This window comes from Marmota monax, unplaced genomic scaffold (assembly GCF_021218885.2).
Source record: "Marmota monax isolate L192 unplaced genomic scaffold, Marmota_monax_Labrador192_F-V1.1 WCK01_AAM20220418_F8-fsc00089, whole genome shotgun sequence".
Lineage (NCBI taxonomy): Eukaryota > Metazoa > Chordata > Mammalia > Rodentia > Sciuridae > Marmota > Marmota monax.
In genome coordinates this window covers 2,596,981-2,622,154 of record NW_026694744.1, presented here as the reverse complement: position 1 = coordinate 2,622,154, position 25,174 = coordinate 2,596,981, and the positions used below count along the sequence as shown (strand labels likewise).

The window sequence follows — 25,174 nt, the reverse complement described above, 5'->3', positions numbered from 1 at the left end:
AGATGGAGTAGAAAAGTTGCTGGGTTGTTTTTTTTAACTCCTTTTAATAGTTCAGCTCTCCCTCTCTTGTGGACCACTTATTTGTAATTACAGAATAACAGAAGAGCTGGGGATATAGCTCAGTTGATAAAGTACTTGCCTAGCATGTGCAAGGCCCTGGGTTCAATCCCCAGCACCACCAAAACAAACAAACAAACAAACAAATAACAGAAGGTGATGGGATGACAAAGCCAGAATTACTTTTAGAACCTAGAGATACAACAAAAACTAACCCAGGCAGGTGTTTGAAGCGGGTGGGAAAGATGATCCTTGGTTTGAACTTCAAAATCACTTCCTTTAAAAGGAAGCATTTAAAAAAAATAGAATATTACTCAGCCATAAGTAAGAATAAAATTATGGCATTTGCCAGTAAATGGATGAAAATGGAGACTATTGTGCCAAAATAAGCCAGTCCCAAAAAATCCAAAGGCCAAATGTTATCTCTGATATGTGGATGCTAACATACAATAAGGAGGGGAGAATAGAAGTTCATTGGATTAGACAAAGGGAATGAAGGGAAGGGGGGTGGGAATGAGAAAAACAGTAGAATGAATGAGACATAACTTTCCTATGTACATATATGAACACATGACCAGTGTTAACTCCACATCAAGTCCAATCACAAGAATGGGAAGTTATTTTCCATGTATGTATGGTGTGTCAAAATACATTCTACTATCGTGTATAACTAAAAAGAATAAAAAATTCAAATGAATAAATGTCTCTAATTGGTCTTTATAGTTGGTCCAGGAAAAGAACTATGAATATGATGGTTTCCTTCCATGTTGTTAAAAATGCTTATATGAAAGCAAAGAGAACAAGGAGGCTTTTAACATTTCCAGAAAAAGAGTCAAATTATTATTACTTCTCAATTAGCAAGGCCAAATTGGACATTGATGTATTCATGTTCTAAGCCAAATATAACAACTATATTCTCCACAGTAAAAGACTCTGATAGTAACATGAGAGTGTCCACATACTTTATATACAGAGATATGAAAAATTGTGCTGTATATATGTATAATAAGAATTGTAATGCAAAAAAAAAAACAAAGTACATATATGAAGACATGAATTGGCGTGAACATACTTTATATACAAAGATATGAAAAATTATGCTCTATATGTGTAATAAGAATTGTAATGCATCCCACTGTTATGTATTTAAAAATAAAATCAATGAAAAAAGAATAAACATTTATTTTGAAGGCCTTCTTAGAGCATTTCTTTAATCTTCATATAGGGCTGATCCTTCTAATCTATCTTCCCATTAACCCACCACAATTACTATTCTGGGGGCTCACCATAATATACTCATGTTACCAGTTGATGTGTCTGTCCTTTTAATTGTGACCTTCCAGCTCCTTGAATTTTTCCATCATTTCTCCCCATACCTTCACAGGTCTTGCCCACTACTGGCCCTCAGTACACATGTGCTGAACTCAACTGAACTAATGTCATAACTTCCCAGGATGCCCTCCAGGAAATCCTTCCAATCTCCCCATGGCTAATATGGAAGTCCTTCTGGTAATGGTAGGTTCTTTCAGTTTGCTCTTCTCCTTTTACTAAACTAAGTGAATAAAAAACAACCCCTGGATCTGTAATGGATGATAAAAAGGATTCCCTGTGGTTTTCAGATCACACCATGCTCCTCTTTTAATAGAGTAATTACTTCAATGATTTTGAGCCCATTTGAGTTGAAACTTTGAAATATTTGGCTATCCTGGAGTGCCTATACCTGTTCTGTAGAATTCTTTTTAAAAAATAGACTAATTGGGGCTGGAGTTGTGGCTCAGTGGTAGAGCACTTGCCTAGCATGTGTGAGGCCCTGGGTTCGATTCTCAGCACTGCATATAAATAAATGAATAAAATAAAGGTCCAGCAACATCTGAAAATATATAAAAAATAGATTTATTAAGGTATAATTTATATACCATAAACTTTCAATGCTTCAAGTAATCAGAATTATATCTGACACTAAATTTGCTTATCATATTTAGTGTAAGTTTGGCCAAACTATTCAAAAGCTACATGCTCCCAAGGATTTGTCCTTTGGTCAAAATAAAGTCTTATGTTTATAGTTATTAACAACAGAGCTTTATATATATGCTGATACCAGTTTTTAAAATACTCACATCAATCTCAACTTTTTAATACAATATGCTAGAGTCATCTACAGAAAGTTCTTTGACACTATCCTATATTTTTTGCTATGGTTAGAAAAAATATGATGTGCTCCTGAGGAAAGACTTATTATATCCTAAAAGGCAAGCCTTGCCAGCCAGAGGAGTGATTACAACAATATGCTAAAATGTCCACTCACCTTTTGTTGAAGGTGACATCTTGGTTTTTTTATAGTTTTCATTATGCTCTTAGTGTAATTTTCCCAGCAAATTTATAATCCTGATCACTAAGGCCAAGGATGTATGAATAGAACAGAATGTAACTTCTGGATTAAAAATGTACCTATCCATTCTTCATTTACTGGCAGAAGAGGGCTTGTTGACACCATTGGAATGTACTTCCTAGGTGACTGGGTCAACAGGGACATCTTGAAGGAATAAGAACATCTGGCACCCTTTGTGCACACCAAGAATGGTATTTCTGGGGTGAGTGGGCTGCCCTGGGCAAGAGCAACCTTTTGTACAGCTGATTTGAGCAGATCTTGACCATTGTTTATTTGAACATTCCTAACTGCAAATGAAGTGCCAACTATGGCTGCCTACCACAGCACAAGTTCTTTGAAGTTGCTGGGTGCATTTCTTTGGTGTTCTCTTATTTACTAAGCAAGACTAACAACCTAATTGTGCCCATTCTCAATGTTGAATCAAAACCAAGTTTTGCCCTTGTCTGTGGAATGATGCTGATCATATGCTCGGGCCACCTGGCCTGTTTTGGATAGGGACCATACAATAAACTGTTCCAAGAAATTTGAGATGAGATAGGACTACCTGAACCTCAAGCCCTGCTGTTTAAAATCTTCAAAGAGAGGGATTCAGGAACATACAAACCATTATCAAACAATCTCTGCCCTCTCTATTTTCTTTCTTTCCCTCCCTCCATCCATACAAGCAGATTGAATTCTCCCTCCTCTGGACTATAATGGAGTTTTTGCATACTGTTACTTTAGGGTTTCCCATGTCATATTATAGTTCTGATGTTTGCTAGCTTCTCTCCCCACCCTCAGCTATGAGCTTTTTTGAGGACAGTGGCTGTATCTTATTCATATCATGTTTCCAACGTGCATGAAGTGGGTGCTTAACGACTGAATAAACAGAGATCCCAGAGAAATGGGAGAAGTATACAAAATGAGAAGTGCCAGTCCAAAAATGTCATCAGTTATGAATGAACATAGGATACTGGTGTGGATCTAGAGGGAAGTCAATATGCTGATGAGCTGGGCAGCTGGGTTGGACCTTTATGAGCACCAGCAAGCAGATAAAAATGGTGAAACCCTCAACTCCATTTTCCCATAGTACTTTGCAATATTCTTTCTCTCAAATGCTATTTAGCGCCTTCCCCTAAGCCAAAGGGAGACCAGGAAGCTCTCTGCCTCATATTCATAGTTCCTTTCCTTTGTCCTCCCCATCTAGTCAATTATATATACTTATTTAAAGTCTCAAAAGGGAAATTCTGCCAGAATTCGTTATGATGATTGTGAATTGTTTAGGTGGAACTTTATTTTTTTAGCATTTTTCATAGCACGTAATTAAAATGGACCTAAGAAAAATCGCTGCAAATAAAAGCCAATGGAAAATGAAATTATCAGAAAGAAACATAAAATTGCATCTTGGATTCCCGAAGTGATCAAATCATATTAGATCTACAAACACTGCCTCAAAGAGACAAATGGACATTCATTTTTATGTGTCCACTTAATGTTTAGCATTGACTATTACATTATTAACTCTTTTGTTGGTTTTCTTTCTTTCTCTTTTTTTGGTAGTACAGGGGATTAAACTCAGGGGCACTTAAACACTGAGCCAATTCCCTGGCTTTATTTTGTATTTTATTTAGAAACAGAGTCTCATTGAGTTGCTTAAGGCCTTGTTAAGTTGCTGAGGCTGGCTTTGAACTTGAGATCCTCCTGCCTCAGACTTCGGAGCTGCTGGGATTATAGGTGTGCACCACCGTGCTGCCTTGTATCTGTTTTCCTTTTTCTTTTTAATTTTTTTATTAGTTGCTCAAAACATTACAATGATCTTGACATATCATACATTTGATTCAAATGGGGTATGAATTCTTATTTTTCCACATGTACAGATTACAGTATCACATTGGTTTTACAGCCACGATTATACATACAGCCATACTAGTGTCTATTGTATTCTATTGTATCTGTTTTCTTATGCTGAAAAACCTTGATTCCTAAAAACACTAACAAATTTATTCATTTGTTTTATCTCATAACATACATAAAACTGCTACCAAATTATAATACCAACACCAACAATAAAACCACACACTGAAGTTTAAAAATTTTGTGCCATTCTTTGAGTATTTAGAACCTACCCCACCAAAAATGTACAGCCAGAGAACTATGTTTAAGAGCCCTGAAAATAAATGTTTTCTCTGTGTGATTATATTGCTGAAATCTTTACACTAACTGTAGATTTTTCATTTGTTTCTGATTTTAAGAATTAGGGTTTTAGGGCCGGGGTTGTGGCTCAGTGGCAGAGCACTTGCCTAGTACATATGAGGCACTGGGTTCGATCCTCAGCACCACATAAAAATAAACAAATAAAATAAAGGCATGCTATCCATCTACAACTACAAAAAAAAAATTTCAAGATTTGGGGTTTTTTTCCTTTTCTGTTTGATGTTTTAAATATATAAATATTCCCATTTTTTTATTTAATTGATTTTATTTTTTTAAATACACAACAGCAGAATGCATTACAATTCTTATTACACATATAGAGCACAATTTTTCATCTTTGTATATAAAGTATGTTCATGCCAATTCATGTCTTTATACATGTGCTTTGTTTTTTTTTTCCTGCATTACAATTCTTAATACACATATATACCACAATTTTTCATCTCTGTTTTTTTCAAAATTAAAAATGGAAAGACATACAGAGAGTTTATCCATGTACCCCCACCTGGACCCCAAAGGGAAGCTTTATTAGAGATCTATAGATCTATACTCACAGATCTGCTATTCAATCACAGAGTATTCTGATTTATACATAAAATAAAGTATCAAAAAGGCCACTGGAAGGAAAGGTTCCTTTCTGAGTTAGCATAGTTTTCCGTTTGCTTGCTCTCTGAGACAGCTGAAGCCCATTCTCTCAAGTGCCTTCTGTCACAAACCCGCAGTCTCACTCAACCTCTACCATTAGGAGAATATCTGTCATAGTTTTCAAGCTAGACCTATGAACTTGTTGGAGTACTTTAAAGGCAAAAGGGGGGGGGGGCATGTGCCTGTGCTACCTGTTTTGAACATGTAATCATTTTTTTTTTTTTAATGCTACTTTGCAAAAATGTCCTCCCGAGCTTGGGAAGGAAAGGACAGATTTCACCAAGGGAACAGAAACAAGCTCAAGTAGGCAGAAAATGGATGGGGCTTCATTGAAAATGCCCTGAAATAGAGAAATAGATAGAATTCAAAATGATCTGAGTGCCAGGCGAGGTGGTGCACGCCTGTAATCCCAGCGGCTCAGGAGGCTGAGGCAGGAGGATCGCAAGTTCAAAGCCAGCCTCAGCAAAAGTGAGGTCTAAGCAACTCAGTGAGACCCTGTCTCTAAATAAAATACAAAATAGGGCTGGGGATGGGGCTCAGTGGTTGAGTGCCCCTGAGTTCAATCCCCGATACCAAAAAAAGAAAGATTTGAGAAAATTCCATGAGATGTTTAGCAAAATCCTTTAAACACTAAATTTTTAAAAATGTAGTTACATACAATTCAGGAAGACACAGTCTGCCAACAGAAAGAAGATTCTTTATAGGCCACATAAACATGTCCTAGCACTTTGGAAAGGAAGTAAAAATAGCACCCACTTACACAGAATTTACTCTGTGCCAAACACAGAGTATTTATTCTAACTATTTTACATGTATTTATTAATACAATCCTCCCAAAAGCCCTTTGAACTAAGTCACTATAGTCCTCTCCATTTAACAGATTAGAAAACTGAGGCTCAGAAAGCTTAAATGAGTTCTTCAAAGCAAGTCAGTGGCAGAGCTGGCCTTGAACCCAAGCCATCTGGCTCCAAGATTGCCTTTCTCTGACCCTGGTGGGTGGGGCTGAGGCCTCCTGGAGGCTTGCTTCTGACATAACTAATGGAATTTAGAGCAGCAGGAGGCAAGTCAGAGGCATTTGTTGGGAAAAGAATTGTGTTCCACAGAGAGCTGGCAAGGAATATAGCTGATTGGCCGGCTGATAAGAATGGAATGGGGTTTGGAGAACTGCATATTCTCATGAAATAAACATGTGATTGTGACCTTCCAGAAGTGACAGAAACTATTCAAACTATCCCATTTTTATCTTTTCTCCCCTCTCAGCCTTCACATTAGACTGGGCTGTCCTGGCAGAATCTTGCTCAAAACTGGCTATGCCTTTCCAAAGCCAAATCAATGCTTAGACACATACAACCTGGGAAACAAAGATACATCCTGCCTTGGAAATAACAAAAAGACAGTTTTGTTGTGAGTTAAGGTTATGGCATCTTACACAAAAGCTCCTCACCTTTTCTGTGGATGCAGGAACTTGAAGTCCAGAAAGATTAAATATGATTTGCCAAAAGTCACAGAACCTGGATGCCGTGCTTCTTATACATACTACAAATGGTAGTTAGCAGCCCACAGGATTAGCACCACCTAGGAGTCTGTTAAAATACAGAATCACAGCCAGGCATGGTGGTGCATGCCTATAATCCCAGAGACTCGGGAGGTTGAGGCAGGAGGATCATGAGTTCAAAGCCAGCCTTAGCAACTGCGAGGCACTAAGCAGTTCAGTGAGACCCTGTCTCTAAATAAAATATAAAAAGGGTTGGGGGTGTGTTTCAGTGGTTAAGCACCCCTGGGTTCAATTCCTGGTACCAAAAAAAAAAAAAAAAGATAGCATCTCAGCCCCCCACTGCAGACCTGCTATATCAGAATCTGCATTTTATCAAGATTTCCAGGCAAGCCATATAAATATTAAAGTCAGAGAAGTACTGCAATGATAACTAAGTCTATGTTATTCATTTTCAAGATATTTTAGTTGCAGGAAGGGTAGTTATTATTGATTCTATATGTTACACATGCAGCACTCTCTTGTAAGGTATAATCTCTGTCTCACTGTGTAATTTAACTTGAAATTATCTTCCTGATGCAAAAAAAATATTCAGTGTGTTTTTATAGTAGATCTAGACCTTTTAACACCGAGTTATTCCTTGGTGAGCAGACATTAAGGCTTCAAATGTACAAAATTATGTCTCTTATCAGACCCACAGAGAAATGACCAATAGCCCTCAGTGACTCACACTGGTGTCCTTTCTTCAAAGCAGGTTAATTATCTTTCCCAAATTGCAGCAAATCCTGTTAGTATAGATGGCAAATATAAATTTCAGCCCAGTTCCTGCCTGGGCTAACAAAGGTTACCAGAATAATAACACCTACTACTTACGTGGTGCTTAAAATGTGTTCAGCACTATTCTGAGAGCTTATTGTATAAAAGGTCACTTAATCCTCACAGAAACCCTATTTTATGGATGAGAAAAGTGAGACACAGAGAAATTAAGTGGCTTGCTCAAGACTGCACAGCTGGTTCATGGTAGGTATTCTAACTCACCATCTCCAGAGTCCACACAGGTAAGTACTGACCAGTGCTGCTTCCAGAAATCAAAATTTAATGCTACTCATGGTTCAAAGAGGCTCTTAATATTAAAATGCTCTCAAATCAAAGAGAATATAATTCACTTTAGAGATTTTACTTGACAAAAAAGAAACAATAGAGGCTAGCAGCTACCAAAACATTATTTGAAAAAGTTAAGAAATGGGACTGGGGATATAGCTTAGTTGGTAGAGTGCTTGCCTCCCATGCACAAGGCCCTGGGTTCAATCCCCAGCACCACACACACACACACACACAAAAGTTAAAACATTACCTCTGGTTTCTAATTCCTGGTTGCAATTGTAACACCACATGGTCTCCTGCTTGGAAATGCTTTAAAATGTCCTGCCTATAATTGGAACCAGCTTCAACCTTAAAATTGCCTTGTGTTTTCTATAAATGAAAAACATTTGTAAACTCTAAGGATTCATGATATTGCTGGCTTTGCTTATCTGTTAAATCACTGGTCCAAGTTCTCTTTTTAGCTGCAGACAGCTCAAATCTTTTTCTAAATGAAATCTTACAGATAATTCCAATACACGCAACCGGACAGTCTTGTGCTTTGGCTGAAGGGGAGGAGGAACTACCTGCCTTCCACCATCCACTCCCTGAAAGTTATGTCCCTAGAGTCCTAGAGTCCCAGAAACACAATGAAAAAATATCACATGGGATAGAGGGAACAGTTTCACAACTGCATTAACAAAGCTCCCCTTAGACCTCACTATACCCAGTGATGACCTTTGGCCTAACTCCAGGAAGGCCTCACAGGATGCTAACTCTCCTCTGCAGACTGAAAGAGAGGAAAGTCTTCACAAATAGTGGAAAAGGGCACTGTTTAATGCTGGGCAAAAGAGAAACGGGTCACAGAAACACAAAGAAAGGTCATTTCCAACTGAGGCAAAGTAAGCAATAGGCCTTCCAGCGGGTGGAGAAAAGTCAGCTATGCTTCACAGAGAGAACTTGGAATTTTTTTTTTCTTCAATTACTTCTGTGTACACTGGAAACAAAAAGCAAAATAATACATGCATCGAGACATGGGATAGGTTCAAAAACTGTGGTTATAATACAGAAGAAAGAAAAATTGGTAAATCCCAACCTATAATCATAACCAGTCTGTTAACCATGTAATACATCCTATTGAGTGGTAAGTTAGCAGCCACTGCCAAGGCATTATCCTCATCGGTACACATAAAAAGTTAAAATTAAAATACTAATAAGTAAGTATTTCAAATAGTTTTAAGTGTTGGTGGTCTGCTGGAAGAATGACAAAGTAGTTCCCAAGATCTTCATGTTCTCGTGTAGAGAAAATATGTATGTCATGTGTAGTTTTATCTGCTAAATCATTGCCCAAACTAAGGGCTCCAGGCAATCCTGTATGTGCCCTGATATGTCCTATAAAGAATGGATCTTTTCTGTCCCAGATTAGACTTTGTATAGTGGAAAGCAAAGAGAAAACAGTAGAAGAAGGGGAAATCCTACCAGCATCTTCAAGAGATACTATACTGACTATCAGAAAATAAATTAAATACAGAATCTTTAAACATCACAAAAGCTTGTAAAACTGCATTAAGCTCTACCTTTTGAGCTGATTGTTTGGGTACTAAAAATGTAAAAGTTTGATCAGGGGTAACTACTGCTGCTGTACCATTATTTGACCCATCAGATCACTTTTGATCATTTCTGGGACCCCCTCTAGCCCCAAAGTCAATGGCCATAACCAATGACAAGTGGATGTGGGGGAATGAATGCCTAGCTTCCTTGCCTGGGGCGGGTAAGGATAACACTGAGTCAGACCCATCTTCCACCATCCCTATCAGGATCAGGTTAAAGCCTCCCTCTTTAGGACTTTGCCTGAGATGGTACCCTTGCTTGACTTCCTCCCCAACTTTGTCCTGCTTCCTTTTCCTATTCCCAGGAGCACTTTCCTTAAAATCACTTGCCCAGGAGCCTGCATCTCTACAGGGTCTGCCTCTGGGAAACCCCACCTCCAATTGGCTGGTGTGAGGAATCAGCCTCCCCAGCCAGCGGTTCCAGTGTGTAAGAGCACAATGCTTGCCACACTTCTTTCCTCCCATAAACATGTCCATAATGTTTACATCAATTGATTCGATGTGACAAAAGGTGGGGCCCTAAACCTAAACAGTACAAAGTCTCAGCTACACACAGGGCATGTTGTGTATGGGTTAAATAAAGGGTCAAATTAACTTTTAAAAACCACCTCTGTATACTGCAGTAGTGTGCTTCCCTTACTTACTAAGTTGGTCATAAATAATCTACATAAATCTTTATGGAGCAGAGTGGGTCCTGTTCTTTGTTCTCTTGTTTGTTTCTTAAAGGCAGCAATCTTGTAGTGCCAATGCGTTTTAATTCAAAGCATTGAATAGATACTACAAGTGAAAGGGATTAGGATAAATCTGCACACATATTAAGACATACCTTGAAAATTGCTTTTTGACCAAATTCTTACATGGATATGTACCCTTGTAATTTTCTTAACTGTATGAGTTTGCACACAGCAAAAAAATTTCTGGGTTCCCTTAGGTTGTACTTATTCTGATACCTCTGAAGCCAAGATCATCCCGTGAAACACAAACTATAATAAACCTTGTGAGAGCCAACAATGGGGCCAGCCCTATGTTACCTCATGCCCCACATTTCACAGACATACAATAACAATATGGCTTACCTTTATTCCCAGGGCTTCTCCAGAAATGACAGCAATTGTCACACCATCCTTACTGGGCTTGGGGATCTCTTCACTTTTCAGTTCCTGGTACTGTGGCTCCACCATCTTCTCTGAGCTTCTCAAATTAACCCACAGTTGCAGACCATGGGCTGGCTCCTCAGAGCAAGGCATCTCAGCGTGCAGAATGCCCCGGCCAGCGGTCATCCACTGCAAACATCAAACCAACAGGAAAGATAAGGTAGCCCAGCCCCTAACACATCTGCATGTGGGACAATTACAACATCATCTCTAAGTGATGTATCTTACAGGTGCTGCTCTCACAGTCCTTGGGCAATATGAGAAATAACACACATCAATGAAGATTGCTAGACCCCTTTCCAATTTTCCAAATGCTTGCCATGCTGCTTCATTTGAAATTGAAGCATCAGAAATGGAATTCCTGCACATGGAAGAATCCTCTCCAGGATATCCCTGAGTGTTAGGTTGAGCTCCAAGGTGGAGAGTTGCAGGCAGACAATATATTGGGGAGCACTCTTGGGAGATACAACTTAAATGAAGAAAGCAGTATTGGGCAGGGGGAGAAGCCAACCAGCAATCCAGTTACAACACAGGGCTGAACCAATCTGAGAGGGAGCTCCAGAATAGAGAAAAACCTTTAGGAATGTCCCAAGTTGCGGCAACGTGGCCAACTTTTGGAAAGGAGAGATGGAGCAATGAGCCATCAGCAACCAGTATGCCCAGCACCTGGAAGATATATGTGTGGGTCTTTTTATTTTTTTGGTCTGTGTGTATATATGTGACTGCATGACCAATATGTGCTCGGGTTGTGGTTTAGCGGTGGAATGCTTGCCTAGCATGTGTGAGACACTGGGTTCGATTCCTCAGCACCATATAAAAATAAATAAAATAGAGGTATTATGTCCATCTACAACTGAAAAAAAAAAAAAGAAGAAGAAGAAGAACATATTAGGGGCCAGCTCCAGAAACTAACCTTGGAACTTGGGAGTGAAGGGATGGAGCCCAGCCTTAGGGGTACATTTCCTGCTTGTCTTAGCTTGGGTTATGCCACAGAAGAACCTGAAACAAGGGCCTATCTTCAGGTAGTTTATTTGGAAAGTGATGCAAAAGCACAAGTGCAGGTGATAGGGCAGAAAGCCACAGACGGGTATTAGTGAGCAGGGTATCTGGACACCTGGGACTCAATATCACTGGAAAATACACTTTAGAATTACTGCATGGAGGAGAAGGGAATCTAGGACATTTAAAATTTTTTTTTTCTTTTTTAGTTTTCAATGGACCTTTATTTATTTATATGCGGTGCTGATAATCGAACCTAGAGCCCCACATATGCTAGGCAAGCACTCTACCACAGAGCACAACCCCAGCCCAATCTAGGACATTTTGATTTCCATTTCCATCCCTCCATATTCTTGGCACATCAAGGCTGCTGGTATATGGGCTGAAGAAAGCCCTCCAGAAGAGTAGCAGCACTGGAGATGCTGTGCTGTGTACACACCTAAGAACTGTCATCACCTGAACTCAGAGGTGGGCCAAGAAGCTATGAGGCAATATCATCCTCCATCCAGCCCTTATGGGAGGAAACAAATCCTTAAATAAATCATTGCATAAAATCACTCTTGACTTCACAATTGCACTCAGCACTGTGCCAAGGTTCTATGAGAGCATATGATGTGGTGGTGCAGTTCAAAATAGCTTACCCGAAGGTGAAACTTTTAGGCAGAGTAAGGATTGACTAGGGGAAGGGGGAGAGAAAGAGGGCTCCAAAAGGTAACAGTAGCATATGATAAAGGCTTTGAGGCAAGAATCAGCATTATTAGTTCAAGGACCAAGAAAACCAGTCATATGTTAGAGATTTTTTTCCTTCATTAAGTTTAAATAGATTTCTCTCTATCGTCCATTTAACAAGGCTGATTAAATCTGAGATCCAAAATTTGTTTTGTCTGACAATAGCTATTGGTGTTCTTCAAAGACATCCTCCCAATTTAAAGCATTTTCCTGTTCCATCAAAGTTCATCTCTCCATAGTTTCAATGCTTTGTTAACCTTTTCACATAACCTAGGTTAGCAATACTTTTCTTAAAATGGCCCACCCATTGGATTTACAAGGGGAGAAAAAGGTTCTCTTTCCTCACTATTTGCTAGCTCTGCAGCCATGGGCATCTTTTTATTTTTTTAACATTTTGAAATCCTTATTCTCTCATTTTTAAAATGAAATAAAAACAGTACTTACTTCAATGAGATCCTTCATGTGAAAATGCTAAATAAACTGAAAAATACTATGCAACCACCATCCTAACCAAACGTGAAGTTATAATGATAGAAGTGTCGGCCAACACCTCACATATATGGCTGCAGAAACAGCCTGATGATGTCACTGGCAACAGTCCCCGCTTCCCATAATCTGGACACACCCACTCATCATGTCTACCTTTCCAGACGGGCTCTATTTTATGTTCTGCTCCAGTGAGAGGTTACTATTGACTTTTCACCATGACTTTTTGTCCTTTTTGCTTTTCTGTCTTTAAATTTTGTATTCTTTGAAACACCATAATTCACATATGTGCATTTATCATCCCACAAATATTTAAATGATTCCAGAGAGTATCCAATACAGTGTTCAGATTTCTAGAACTGACAAAGATGATCCAAGCACTTCTTGGGGATTTTTAATTATCATATATCTCAGGTAAGACTGGGATGGGGCAGGAGTTTGGGTTATTATCTTAAATGACAACACCTAATCCTGCAATTGAGTTAGAAGATAAGTAGTAAACCATCTCTGATGCTTCAGAGAGATCTAGAAAGATGAGGACTGAATTTGGCAATTGGGACATCACAAGTGATTACTGCCTGAACCATTTCATAAAGCTTTGAGAAGGGGCTGCTGAGAAACCAATCTGATTCAGTAAGCAGAAGGGGGAAAATGGAGGAAAAAGAAGCTGAGATAGTTGCTCTTGATTATTCTTTTGAAAAATATGGGGAAAAAAAAGATAGTTGGGAACCAGAAAGTGACTGAGGGGGTCAAATACACCTGTGCAGGTTTCCAAGCTAAGTGGAAGGATCCATAAAAAGGGAGAGATCAAGCCAGGCCCAGTGGGATACACCTGTAATACCAGCAGCTTGGGAGGCTGAGGCAGGAGGATTTCAAACTTAGTCAGTCTCAGCAAAAGTGAGGAGCTAAGCAGCTCAGCAAGACCCTGTCTCTAAATAAAATATAAAATAAGGCTGGGGATGTGGCTCAGTGGTTGAGTGCCCCTGAGTTCAATCTTTGGTAGCCCCCCTCCCAAAAAAAAAAAAAGGGAGAGGTCAGAAATAGTACAGAGAGAGGACAGAAAGCGTGAATGCACTAGAAATGAGCAAGATCAAGGACACACCCAAAGACTATTAAACCATCAGCAATCCCTTCCCCTTAGCTATACCTGCACATCTCCTGGGTTCATTTTACCAACATGTCCACAGAAGTCTTCATGGGCCATGCTTCCCCCTTCCAGAAGATAAGATACCTTTAAAAAACAAACAGAAGAAAAAGTAGATCCTCTGCCCAATTTAAAATTCGATTATGTGTGGTTTCTTGTTATTGGCTTGTATGAGTTCCTTATCATGGTTTGCAAACTATTTTCTCCTATTTCAAGTTGCTTTCCCATGGGGGGAGAAAATGGGCAAAGAAACTGAATACATATTTTTTCGAAGAAGACATAAAATGACCAACAGGTATAAGTGAAAATATTTAGCATCACTAATTATCAAAGAAATGCAAATCAAAACCACAATGCCATATGAATTCACACCTGTCAGGATGGCTATTATTAAATGGCCAGAATATAATGAGTGATGATGAAGATGTGGCGTAAAGGGAACCCTTATATATTCCTAGTTAGAATGTAAATTGGTAGAGCCACAATGGAAAACAGTATAGGCATTCCTGAATAAATTTAAAAAACAGAACTATCACAGGATCCAGCAATCTCATTTCTAGGTATATATTCAAAAAGTAAATAAAATTTTGAAGAGATATCTGCTCTCCCATGTTCACTGCAACACTCTTCAGCCAAGGTCTGGACACAATCTAAATGTCTGCAAATGGGTGAGTAGATAAAGAAATTGTGATATAGTAAAACATTATTCAAAGTCTTAAAGAAGTAGGATATCCTGTCATTTCCAACAGTATAGATGAAGCCAGAGGACATTATGTTAAGTGAAATAAGCCAGACTCAGAAAGACAAATATTGCATGATCTCATTTATAGAAACAGAAAGTAGAAGGGTGGTTACCAGGGATCAGGGACAGGAAAAATACAGAAATGTAGGTCAAAGGGTATAAACTTGCAGTTATAAGATCAAAAATTTCTGGACACCCACTGCACAGCATGTAATTAGAGTTCTTAATAATGCACTGTATATGTGAAATTTGATAAGGTAGTAGATCTTCAGCATATACACACATACAAAGTAACTATGTGAGGTGATAATCATTCCATATTGAATACATGTATCAAAACATCACATTGTACATTTTTTTAACTTGTCTTCTGTATCAATAAAACTGGGGGAGGGGAAGACAAAAGTATCAAGTGTCAGGGAAGAGTTGTTGGATTTTTCCACCAAAAATTTGTTGAGGAAAATGTCAAGAGTGCTGGGTGCAGTGGTGCACTCAGTAATCCTAGTGGTTTGGGAGGCTGAGGCAGGAGGATCACAAATTCAAAACCAGCCTTAGCAAAGGCAAGGTGCTAAGCAACTCAGCAAGACCCTGTCTCTAAATAAAATACAAAATAGGGTTGGGGATGTGGCTCAGTGGTTGAGTGGCCCTGAGTTCAATCTCTGGTACTCAAAAAAAAAATGTTGGGAATAATTAAGAAAGTAAAGCAAGCTGAGGGAGTCTCAATGACAGGGTCACACTACCCACCCATGCAAAGTCTTTGAGAGCATTTCAGATGCAACAGCCCTGGCATGCCAGAGCTCATAGCCAGTTACTGGGCTCACTCCCTCAGCAGGTAGACGATGGCCCTGTAGCTCAGGGTGAAAGAGGGCAACTCCTGTTGAAATAGTAAGGTCCCTGCTACCAAGGCCTTGTTCACAGGTTTGTGGGATGATGCATCTCAGATCTCCATACTTTCCCCTAAAAGCCAATTCAGAGAGTCCAAATGAAACATTTCTCACACTAGGCACACAAATTTACTAGGTACTCAATAAATTCTTATGAAATATGTCAAATAAATTCACATAAAGTCCACTTTTCTGGACTTATGTCCATATTGAATCTAAAAATGGAAATTCTGTGCTATCCAACAGAGTAGCCACTAGCCATATGGGGCTGCTGAAGTTTAAATTAATTAAAATCAAATAAAATTTCAATTCAGCTCCTCAGTTGCACCAGCCACATTTTAATAGCTCAATAGCCCCAAGTGGCTAATGGCTACCATAATGGATGGGGAATATTACAGAATATTTCCATCTCTTTTTTTTTTTTTTTTGTACCAGGGATTGAACTCAGGGGCACTCGACCACTGAGCCACATCCCCAGCCCTATTTTGTATTTTATTTAGAGACAGGGTCTCACTGAGTTGTTTAGGGCCTCACTGTTGCTGAGGCTGGATTTGAACTCGTGATCCTCCTGTTTCAGCCTCCCAAGCTGATGGGATTACAGGCATGCGCCACCATGCCTGGCAAATATTCCATCTTTACAAAAATTTCTATTTGACAATATGATCTAGAAAAATGAATTTGAAAATCAACAGTCAACAATGGTGAGCATTTTGTATGGGTGGAAAACTCTGAAAAGCAGAAGAAAGTTGAGCCTCCCTCCTATCATTATTTTACTAAAAGGAAAAAAAATCAAGGGAGAAAGTACTGGGGAGTGTTATTGGCCAAATTATACTGCTATATCATGTGCATGTACAAATTACATAACAACATCTCACCATTATATACACCTATAATGAGCCAATAAATATGTGAAAAAATAATTTTTATAAGAAAAAAATCAAGCAGTTCTAAAATTCTCATTTTTAAGGCTATTATGATTACCCTAGAAAACAAGGATTAAAGAGAAACCAAATACTTAGAATTTTTAATTACCTAAGGGATGTAGTAATATTGTTTTTTGAAATGCACAATTTAGCATGTAAGACTTAAAATGTCATGTGTGTCAAGATACAAGGATCTCTTTGTACATTCTATTTAGATTTGACAACCGTTTTGCTCAATTTGTAAACATTTGTGAAATTCATCTTTTACTCCTACAGGAATTGCCAATCAGCCCAGATAGTCCTGAAAGGAACATTAAAAAAATGCTGTTTATCTGCAAACCACTCAGGGCTCCTTACCTCAGGCTTAAGGGTAACAACTTCTAACATTTACATTATTGGATGACTTTTTCATACTTTAGCTATCTCAATATTTTCCTAATATCATTATCTTTTTTAATACCAGAAATTTCACTTCAAAATTTTATCAACCATTATTAAATGAATGAACCAGAAAAAGCCAATTGTGATTAAAATCCCAACATCTATTATTATGTATCTAGACTTAATTTTCAACCAAATATAGCAGTTTAAGTCAGTATTTTAAAAGAATGAATTATGCTTCTTACCAACTTCTTGAACTTGCAACTGTTACCAATTCCCTAAATCTCAACTAAAAAAAGCAAGTGAAACTATTATTTAAAGAAGAAGGAAAAAAAAAAAACTATGCCGAAGAGGTAAGAAAAACTAGTTATGGGGCTGGGGTTGTAGCTTAGTGGTAGAGCGCTTGCCTTGCAGGCATGAGGCACTGGGTTCAATCCTCAGCATCATATAAAAATAAATAAATAAAATAAAGATATTGTGTCCATCTATAACTAAAAATATATATATTGAAAAAAAAACTAGTTATGTCTGGGCACAGTGGCCCATGCGTGTAATTTCAGTGGCTCCAGAGGGGCTGAGGCAGAAGGATTGATCACAAATTCAAATCCAGCCTCAGGAATTTAGCAAGGCCCTAAGTAACTCAGTGAGTGTTTTAGTCAGCTTTTTTTTTTTTCCTGCTGCGACTGAAAGACCCAACCAGAACAACTGTAGAGGAGAAAAGGTTTATTCAGGGGATCATGGTTTCAGAGGTCTCAGTCCATAGACAGCAGGCTCCATGAGGTGGACATCATGGTGAGGTGAAGTAGACATCATGGCAGATGGAAGCAGCTCTAGGTGACGATCAGGAAGCAAGGGAGAAAGTCTCTACTCTCCAGACACAAAATATATACCCCATAGCCATGACCCAGTGAATCACCTCCTCCAGCAGCACCTCACCTGCCTCCAGTTACCACTCAGTTAATACCATCAGGGATTAAGTCACTGATTGGGTAAAGGCTCTCATAACCCAATCTTTCATTTCTCCTCTGAACCCTCTTGCATTGTGTCACACATGGACTTCTGGGGGACACCTCACATGTAAATCATAACAGCAGGCTGGGGATATAGCTCAGTTGGGTAGAGTGCTTGCCTCGCATGCACAAGGCCCTGGGTTCAATCCTCAGCACCACAAAAACAAAACAAAACAAAAACTAAACCATAACAGCAAGACCCCATCTCATAAATAAATAAACAAATAAAAAGGGGTGGGGATGTGGCTTAGTGATTAAGTGCCACTGGGTTCAATCCCCAGTACCTAATAAAAAATAGGCCAACACTGTTAGGCCTCTTGTCTGAAATAAGTCAAAAAAAAAAAAAAAAGGCGGGGGGAGTGCTGGGGTTGTGGCTCAGTGGTAGAGTGCTTGCTTAGCATGTGTAAGGCACTGGGTTTGATCCTCAGCGCCACATACAAATAAATGAATAAAGAAAAGGTCCATCAATTTAAAAAAAGAAAAGAAAAACTAGTTATGAAGTTCTTAACATATACATCAGATACTTCTGTTTTACACAAACATAATTATTTTCTCCTCTACACAAGAACCTCTCAAATATATTCAGGCTAGATTGCTTTTGTAGTATGTCTTTGCTTTATAACAAAGTATAAAAAGTAGACCTAAGTAGCCATTTAACATGAAATTCAAAAAGTTATTTTATAACTCATAAGTGGCAATGTGTTTTTAAAATCATTTTTCCTATAAATTTGTGTTGGGGAAAATAATCATAAGATCATCAATTCAAAGGTATAAAACCTATGATAATCATTTAAAAACATTAAGAAGATGAATTCATCTACACTATTCCTTTATAAGTTCTATATATCATGTTGGGAGAAGATTAAAAACAAAAAGAGTAGAAAAGACAGATATGTTAATTGTCTTCATGAAGCTTCTGTTCTCATGGGAAAGACAAATATCAGGCAGGAAGTAAAACAGAGAACTTGCATCCTGCCAAGTTAGAACATGGTGCTGATAAGGACAGGTGGGTATTTTACTAACACTTGAGTGCAAGGTAAAGCTCCTCAGAGGAGGTGAGGGATAGGAGTATACCAGGAAAAAAAAGATGGTGGTGGTGATGGGCAGGAAGTGTATTCCAGGCATGTGTGAAAGTCAAGAAGTGAGAAAAAAAAAAAAAACAGGACTCATCCAACAAATGGGAATGGCAACAGGGAGATGAGAAAGTTCCTAGAAATAAAACAAATAATAGTACTATTCTGGATTGATCCATAACTTTAGCCTCCTACTGCCATATTCTCACCCATTCCATGTGAGTAATGCTCCATCAGTCACAGCTGATTAAAGCAGGGTAGGACCTTCCACAAAGGCTTAGAACCTGTGCTCCCTTTTTTGATGTATGCTTCGGCATGAAGGAAACTTCATTAATATCAACACACTTTGCCTCTTTTCTTTTGGAGAGGGCTACCAGGGATTGACCTCAGGGGCATTTGACCATTGAGCCACACCCCTAGCCCTATTTTGTATTTTCTTTAGAGACAGGGTCTCACTGAGTTGCTTAGGGCCTCGCTTTTTCTGAGGCTGGCTTTGAACTCATGATCCTCCTGTCTCAGCTTCCCAAGCCACTGGAATGGCACGTGTGCGCCACCTCGCAGGCCACACTTTGCCTCTTGTACCTCACCCTCCCCTTCACAGTCAAGTAGACTTGAAAGAAGAAACTGAGCTTGCAAAGCTGAACTGCTTTCTTTCCCCTTCCTCTTAGATCTCAGCCCCGCCCCGAAAGTAAGAGTCCTCTTTAGTTCTTGGCCTCTGGGAGGGGACCAGCCCTCATAGAAGTGGCATTCAGGGGTCCAACACTGTTAGTGAGATCTGAGTATGTCTGCCTAGTTTTCAGGAGCATGACCTGCCTGCAGATATAAGCCACCTTCTCCAATATCAGCCTTATCAGAAATGAAGGTACATTTTTGTCTGCCATGTTTCTTTTCTTTTTTTTTTAATCTTCTCAATTGGTTGACAACTCAAGCTGGGAACCAGCTCATTATTCATTATGCCTCTTCATATCCCAAACCAAGGCAATAAAAGACCTGTATTGTGGTGCTGTTGAAGTTTTATCTTGTAGCCTGAGAGTAAACCCTCCTCTTCTTGAGCTAACCGTGTTCGGTACCAGTTCTTGGAACCAAATATTTATAAAGCACTTACTATACTACAAATCCAGGCTAGCTAACAGAGGACTCTCCATGTTTCATCGTGCAAAACAATGCTGTTAAGGTTCACTGTGAACAGAACAGCCTAGGCAGAACCTTTACTCTAGCAGGTGATAGGCAGATGGCTTCAGAAATTAGAGGTTATAGGTTTTTAACTATAAAACTCATCATACCTAGAGACTTACTATGGTAACAGTGACAGTACAACATTGACACAGGAACAAAAGAGCCATTTGTATGTGAAATTAATATTTGATAACAGCGATCTTAAATCAGAGGGGCAGACAAGCATTTTCCAATAAACAGTATTGGAATTACTGAGTGATCATATGAGAAAACTCCCACCAAATAGAAAACCATATTCCAGTGGATGAATTAAATATAAATAATATACTTCCAAGATTAGAATCTAATGAGACAAAAGAAATACAAAATGTCTGCAGAAATCTATCCTTTGCAATATTTATTACAATAGAAAAAAAGACAGAAACAATCTAGGTGATGGATTAATATCAGACACTTAATTATAATATAGCCATATAAGAGAATACTATGCAATTGATAAAAAAGTGGTATAGATCTCTATTGACACAGAAAAAAATCAATGATTATTTAATCAAAAAAAATAGGTCAAAGAACAGCAACTCCATTTATAAAGGAGTCAAATACAAGTGTTTTTAAATGGGTTCAATCAGTAAAATTTTATCCAGTTATTGTTAGTGTACATGAAAGTGCTCAGATAGACACATACCCAAATGTGAACAGCAGTCATCTTCAAGTAACGGAATTGCAGGTATATATTATTGAAAATAAATAAAAATGGAAAGAAAATCTTCCATTTTTCTGATAGTTTGAATTTTGGCAATGATTAATTTACTTTTCTAATGGAAATAGCTTTTTATTTTAGAAAAAATAAAGATGCTGCCTCTAATCAGCGGGATGAGAATAAGTGTTCTGCTTCTTTCTATGCATGTAGATGCTGGTAAATATCTGTTCCCTGCTTAGGTGAACCACAGATGAACAGAAAAGCAAGGAGACATAAGAAGAAATATGAAGAATAAGAAGAATAACTCCCTATCACATATAAGGCCATATAGCTCAGACTTTAACATGTATACTAGGTGGAAAAGACCTGTAATTTTTATAGAGGATATTCGTGTCAGAATAGGAGTAAAAACTTTCCAATTTTCAAACAACAGTCAACTAAACTCTAAGGAGTGGGTCTAGAATGGCATTCCTTTTCCTGCTACTCATACATTATTTTTAAATATTTTTGGTTGTAGATTGACATAATACCTTTATTTTATTTATTTTTATGTGGTGCTGAGGATTGAACCCCATGCCTCACACATGCTAGGCAAGTGCTCTACCACTGAGCCACAGCCCAAGCCCTACATATACACTTTCAATTTAAATAATTGGATAAGAAAAGCCATTCCCATTGTGTTGGTACTGAAGCTCCCCTTTGGGTTCTCAAATAGTCCCTTTCCAATCATATTATTTTCCATCCCCAAATTTTCAGTTATCCAAGCCTAAGGACTTTCAACTTGCTAATCATCAGAAAATATGCCAGGGAACTTAAAAAAATAAATAAATAAATTGTGTTGTGACTCATTTAAAGATGAAAATTTAAGTGGACACCAAGAGAGGAGAGGTGTTTTGTTTTGTTTTGTTTTTTAATTTTCAAATTTGATTTTGGAGAGCAACTTCAACCCTGTTCTCAAAAATTGCAAAGATAGTCGTCTCCCCTTTTCCTTCACGTTTGCAGTGTGGACCTTCTCTTTCTCCCTGATTATTAATAAAGTAAACATTGTTTCTCCCACCCCAAAGACTATAAAATCTGAATTAGAAGTCTGGTCAATGAAGAATTATTGAACACATAATGCCTACCTTTTACTACTTAAAGCAAAAAAACCTCCTCAGAAACCAAGGAAACCCTGACCTTTTATTATAATCTTTTATTTTTGGCTAAGTGCTATAAATGTTACCCTGAGACCTTACATATAAATTAATGTCCGTAGAGGATTTCTTTTTACAAAAAGTTAAGCAGTACTTCTGAGAGCTGACACAATCCAGATGATTTTTGAGGGCATTACATAATCACAAACACCTGGAGAATTGCCGTGGGTGGCTGACGAATTCTGAGTGTTATGTTTAAAGTCAAGGGTTGTGTGTGTGTCCAATTAAGTAAGAAGTTTGTAATCTGAACCAGGTGTTTTCTTAAAGCAGTTGATGTGCTTCTTGGTCTGTCTTCCTCCTTTCCTCCTTCTAGACCTTTCCATGGATCTTTACTAAATATTTTTGCTTCCTTGTCAATTCTTATTTCTTTGTGTTTGTGTATGGAGAGAGAAAGAAACAAACCCATAACAGTGATGACAGAAAAGTGTCACTTGCCATATGTAATTTAGGAAAGGTGTCCCTCAAGGAACTGTAAATTAATTCTGAAGAATTACAACCCAAAAGAAAATATAGTTTGTTGTTTCTTTCCAAATGGTACCTAGAAGGAAGAGTGTGGGTGCCTCATTCTGTTTCGCAATAAGATGCAAGACTTTTTCTTTAAAGCAAAAAGTTTATATCATAGGGGAAATTATATTTTTCTTTCATTTACATTTGCCCTTAAGTGGTAGCTTTTTCCCCTGCCTCTTGGTAGCTGAGTAAAACAAAACGAAAACACAAGTTGAGGTCATATATGGCTGATGAGAAATGCCACCAAGGAACAGCCTGCATAATAGACTCTGCTAACTAGTGTCAGGGATAGAAATATGATGTCAGAATCCATACAATGAAGAACACAAGCTAGTTTACACAAATATTTTAACAATGTTTAACAAGGATTTGCCAACTTGAGCAATCACTCAAAAACCTAAAAAAATCATCCCACTAAACTGATTCATCTAATCCAAAACCCCACATAGGTACCTTCACAAGAAACAAAAAGTAGTTTTAATTAAAAAGGAAGAAAATGACCAACACAGTTCAGGTGTTTAGCCCACAGGCAAACCCAGCTACTTTAAATTCTACTAGGTCCCTTCATGACATTTCTGTGTCACACCCTGAAGAGGCCCAGATGCTTCGGGGACTCCTGCTTTCACTTCCCATTGTTGACATGGCTCTGTCTCCAGAAATCAGTCAAGTTTGGGTGCCCTGGTTGGAATCTCAGGTTTGCTATTTACCAGGTGTGAGATGTGGGGTGAAGTCCTTTAATTTCTTGGAGGCTCAATTTATGCATGTATAAAATGAACATTGGGCCGGGTGTGGTAGCGCATGCTTATAATCTAAGCAGCTCTGGAGGCTGAGGCAGGAGGATTGCAAGTTCAAAGCCAGCCTCAGCAATGGTGAGGCACTAAGTAACTCAGTGAGACCCTGAGTCTAAATAAAATACAAAATAGGGCTGGGGATGTGGCTCTGTGGTCAAGTGCCCCTGAGTTCAATTCCCAGTACCAAAAAAAAAAAAAAAAAAAAAATGGACCTTGGAAGGAAGCTATGAGGTCATGTGTGCAAAGTACCTGCTCAGTAAGTTCTAGACTTAGCCCATCTGTTACACCTCCTTGGGCAGAGATCCCATTTGTGGGTCCTCCCTCAGATCCTCATGCTTTCTGATATATATTTCCCCCAACGTTCTCATGGTTCACTTCCTCACATCATTCAGGCCTCTGCTCAATGTCACTGCCTAAGTAAACCTGCCTCAACCAGCCCATTGCATCTAATTTATTAATCTAGTCTTTATTATTATTATAATTAATATCACATATTAATTTTACAGTTTCATTTCAATCTAATCTTTATCTCATACCCTGATTTGTTTCTTCCAGATTTTTTACTACATAACACTATATTATAAAATTATTTGGTTATTCATTTATTACCCATCTTCCCTAAGAGAACATAAAATCCCTGAGGGCAAGGACTTTTTTTAAACTCATCTTCAACAAAACCCAGCATACAGCTGACACTGAAGATTCGCTGAATGAATGAATGAACGAATGACATCTTGCCTTTGCATAGAATTTCAGTCTTTACAAAGCATCTGACGCTGGGTACATATCATCATCTACACATTGCTGATGAAAACATTGTGGCCAAGTACAATTAGGGTGTGTGGTTCCTAAGAGCAGAGCAAGGACGTAAATCAACATTTTCTGTCTCTGAAAATAAAACTATTTTCACCCTCCCCAATTGCAATAGCAGCCAGATTGTAGGGGTTTCACACAGGTAACAACAGGACATTACCAATGTCAGTGGCTTCAGGTGAACTGGCTAGCTCAGAGAAAGGATCTCATGCCTCAGTATGCAAAGCTGATAATAGGTTTCATGATTCCTAAGTGAAAAGAAGAGCTTAGCCAAGGGACCCAGAGCCACAGTATCCTGATTTGAAGTGATCATAGAGTCCTTCATTGGTATGGACATTGAGGAGTTCTACCCGATAATATCTAACTACAAAGAGAGAGAGAGAGAGAGAGAGAGAGAGAGAGAGAGAGAGAGAGAGAGAGAGAGAGAGAAATCTGGCTATTTTCCTCATATTTTTCTGTTGTTCACATTCTCAAAAGTCTCCTAAACCTACTCATTTTCCTTTTATTCTGATTAAAATTTCTAGACATGCACATTAATCATATCCACAAACCTAAGTATTCAGTCAAGCTGAATAGCAGCATCTACTTCTAGAATCACAGGGATAGGATGCCTCTTCCTCTTTGAATCCAGAACAAGTTCAAACTGTTGAGGAATCTCTTCGGACAAATTACTGCTGCCTGTCCATGTAATCAGTAGCCCAGCTTCCTAACTGGTACCACCTACATTCTATAAAATGTGATAAAGGTGCTTTACCTGCATTGTTTTACCTTCCACGTTATATTTAAGGATCCTCAAAGGAATGATTTGCCAACTTCTACGATTATACAAAATCTCCCCCATGCAACAGTCTTCTGTCCACACCCAGTGGAGAAAGTAGGTAGTGACTACGACTGTTGCTTAAGAGCGCCCTCTGCTGACCCAAATGATGTGTGCTCACTTCCACAATCACGCCTCACCAAACCAGGATAAGTAAATATGCCTTCTAGCACATGCATGGCACCT

General features: G+C 38.5%; 1 protein-coding gene across 3 annotated transcripts in view; it reads right to left on the bottom strand.

The window, feature by feature from the left end:
* Pir (pirin) overlaps positions 1 to 25,174 on the bottom strand; it is a 99,813-nt gene that overhangs the window by 52,665 nt on the left and 21,974 nt on the right. For all 3 annotated transcript variants that reach the window (XM_046424306.2, XM_046424305.2, XM_046424304.2), the window contains exons 4-5: positions 13,982 to 14,065; positions 10,543 to 10,749 (exon numbers count right to left, since the gene is read on the bottom strand). In XM_046424306.2, coding sequence (XP_046280262.1) covers positions 10,543 to 10,749; positions 13,982 to 14,065 — 291 coding nt within the window. The remainder of the gene's footprint in view (positions 1 to 10,542; positions 10,750 to 13,981; positions 14,066 to 25,174) is intronic.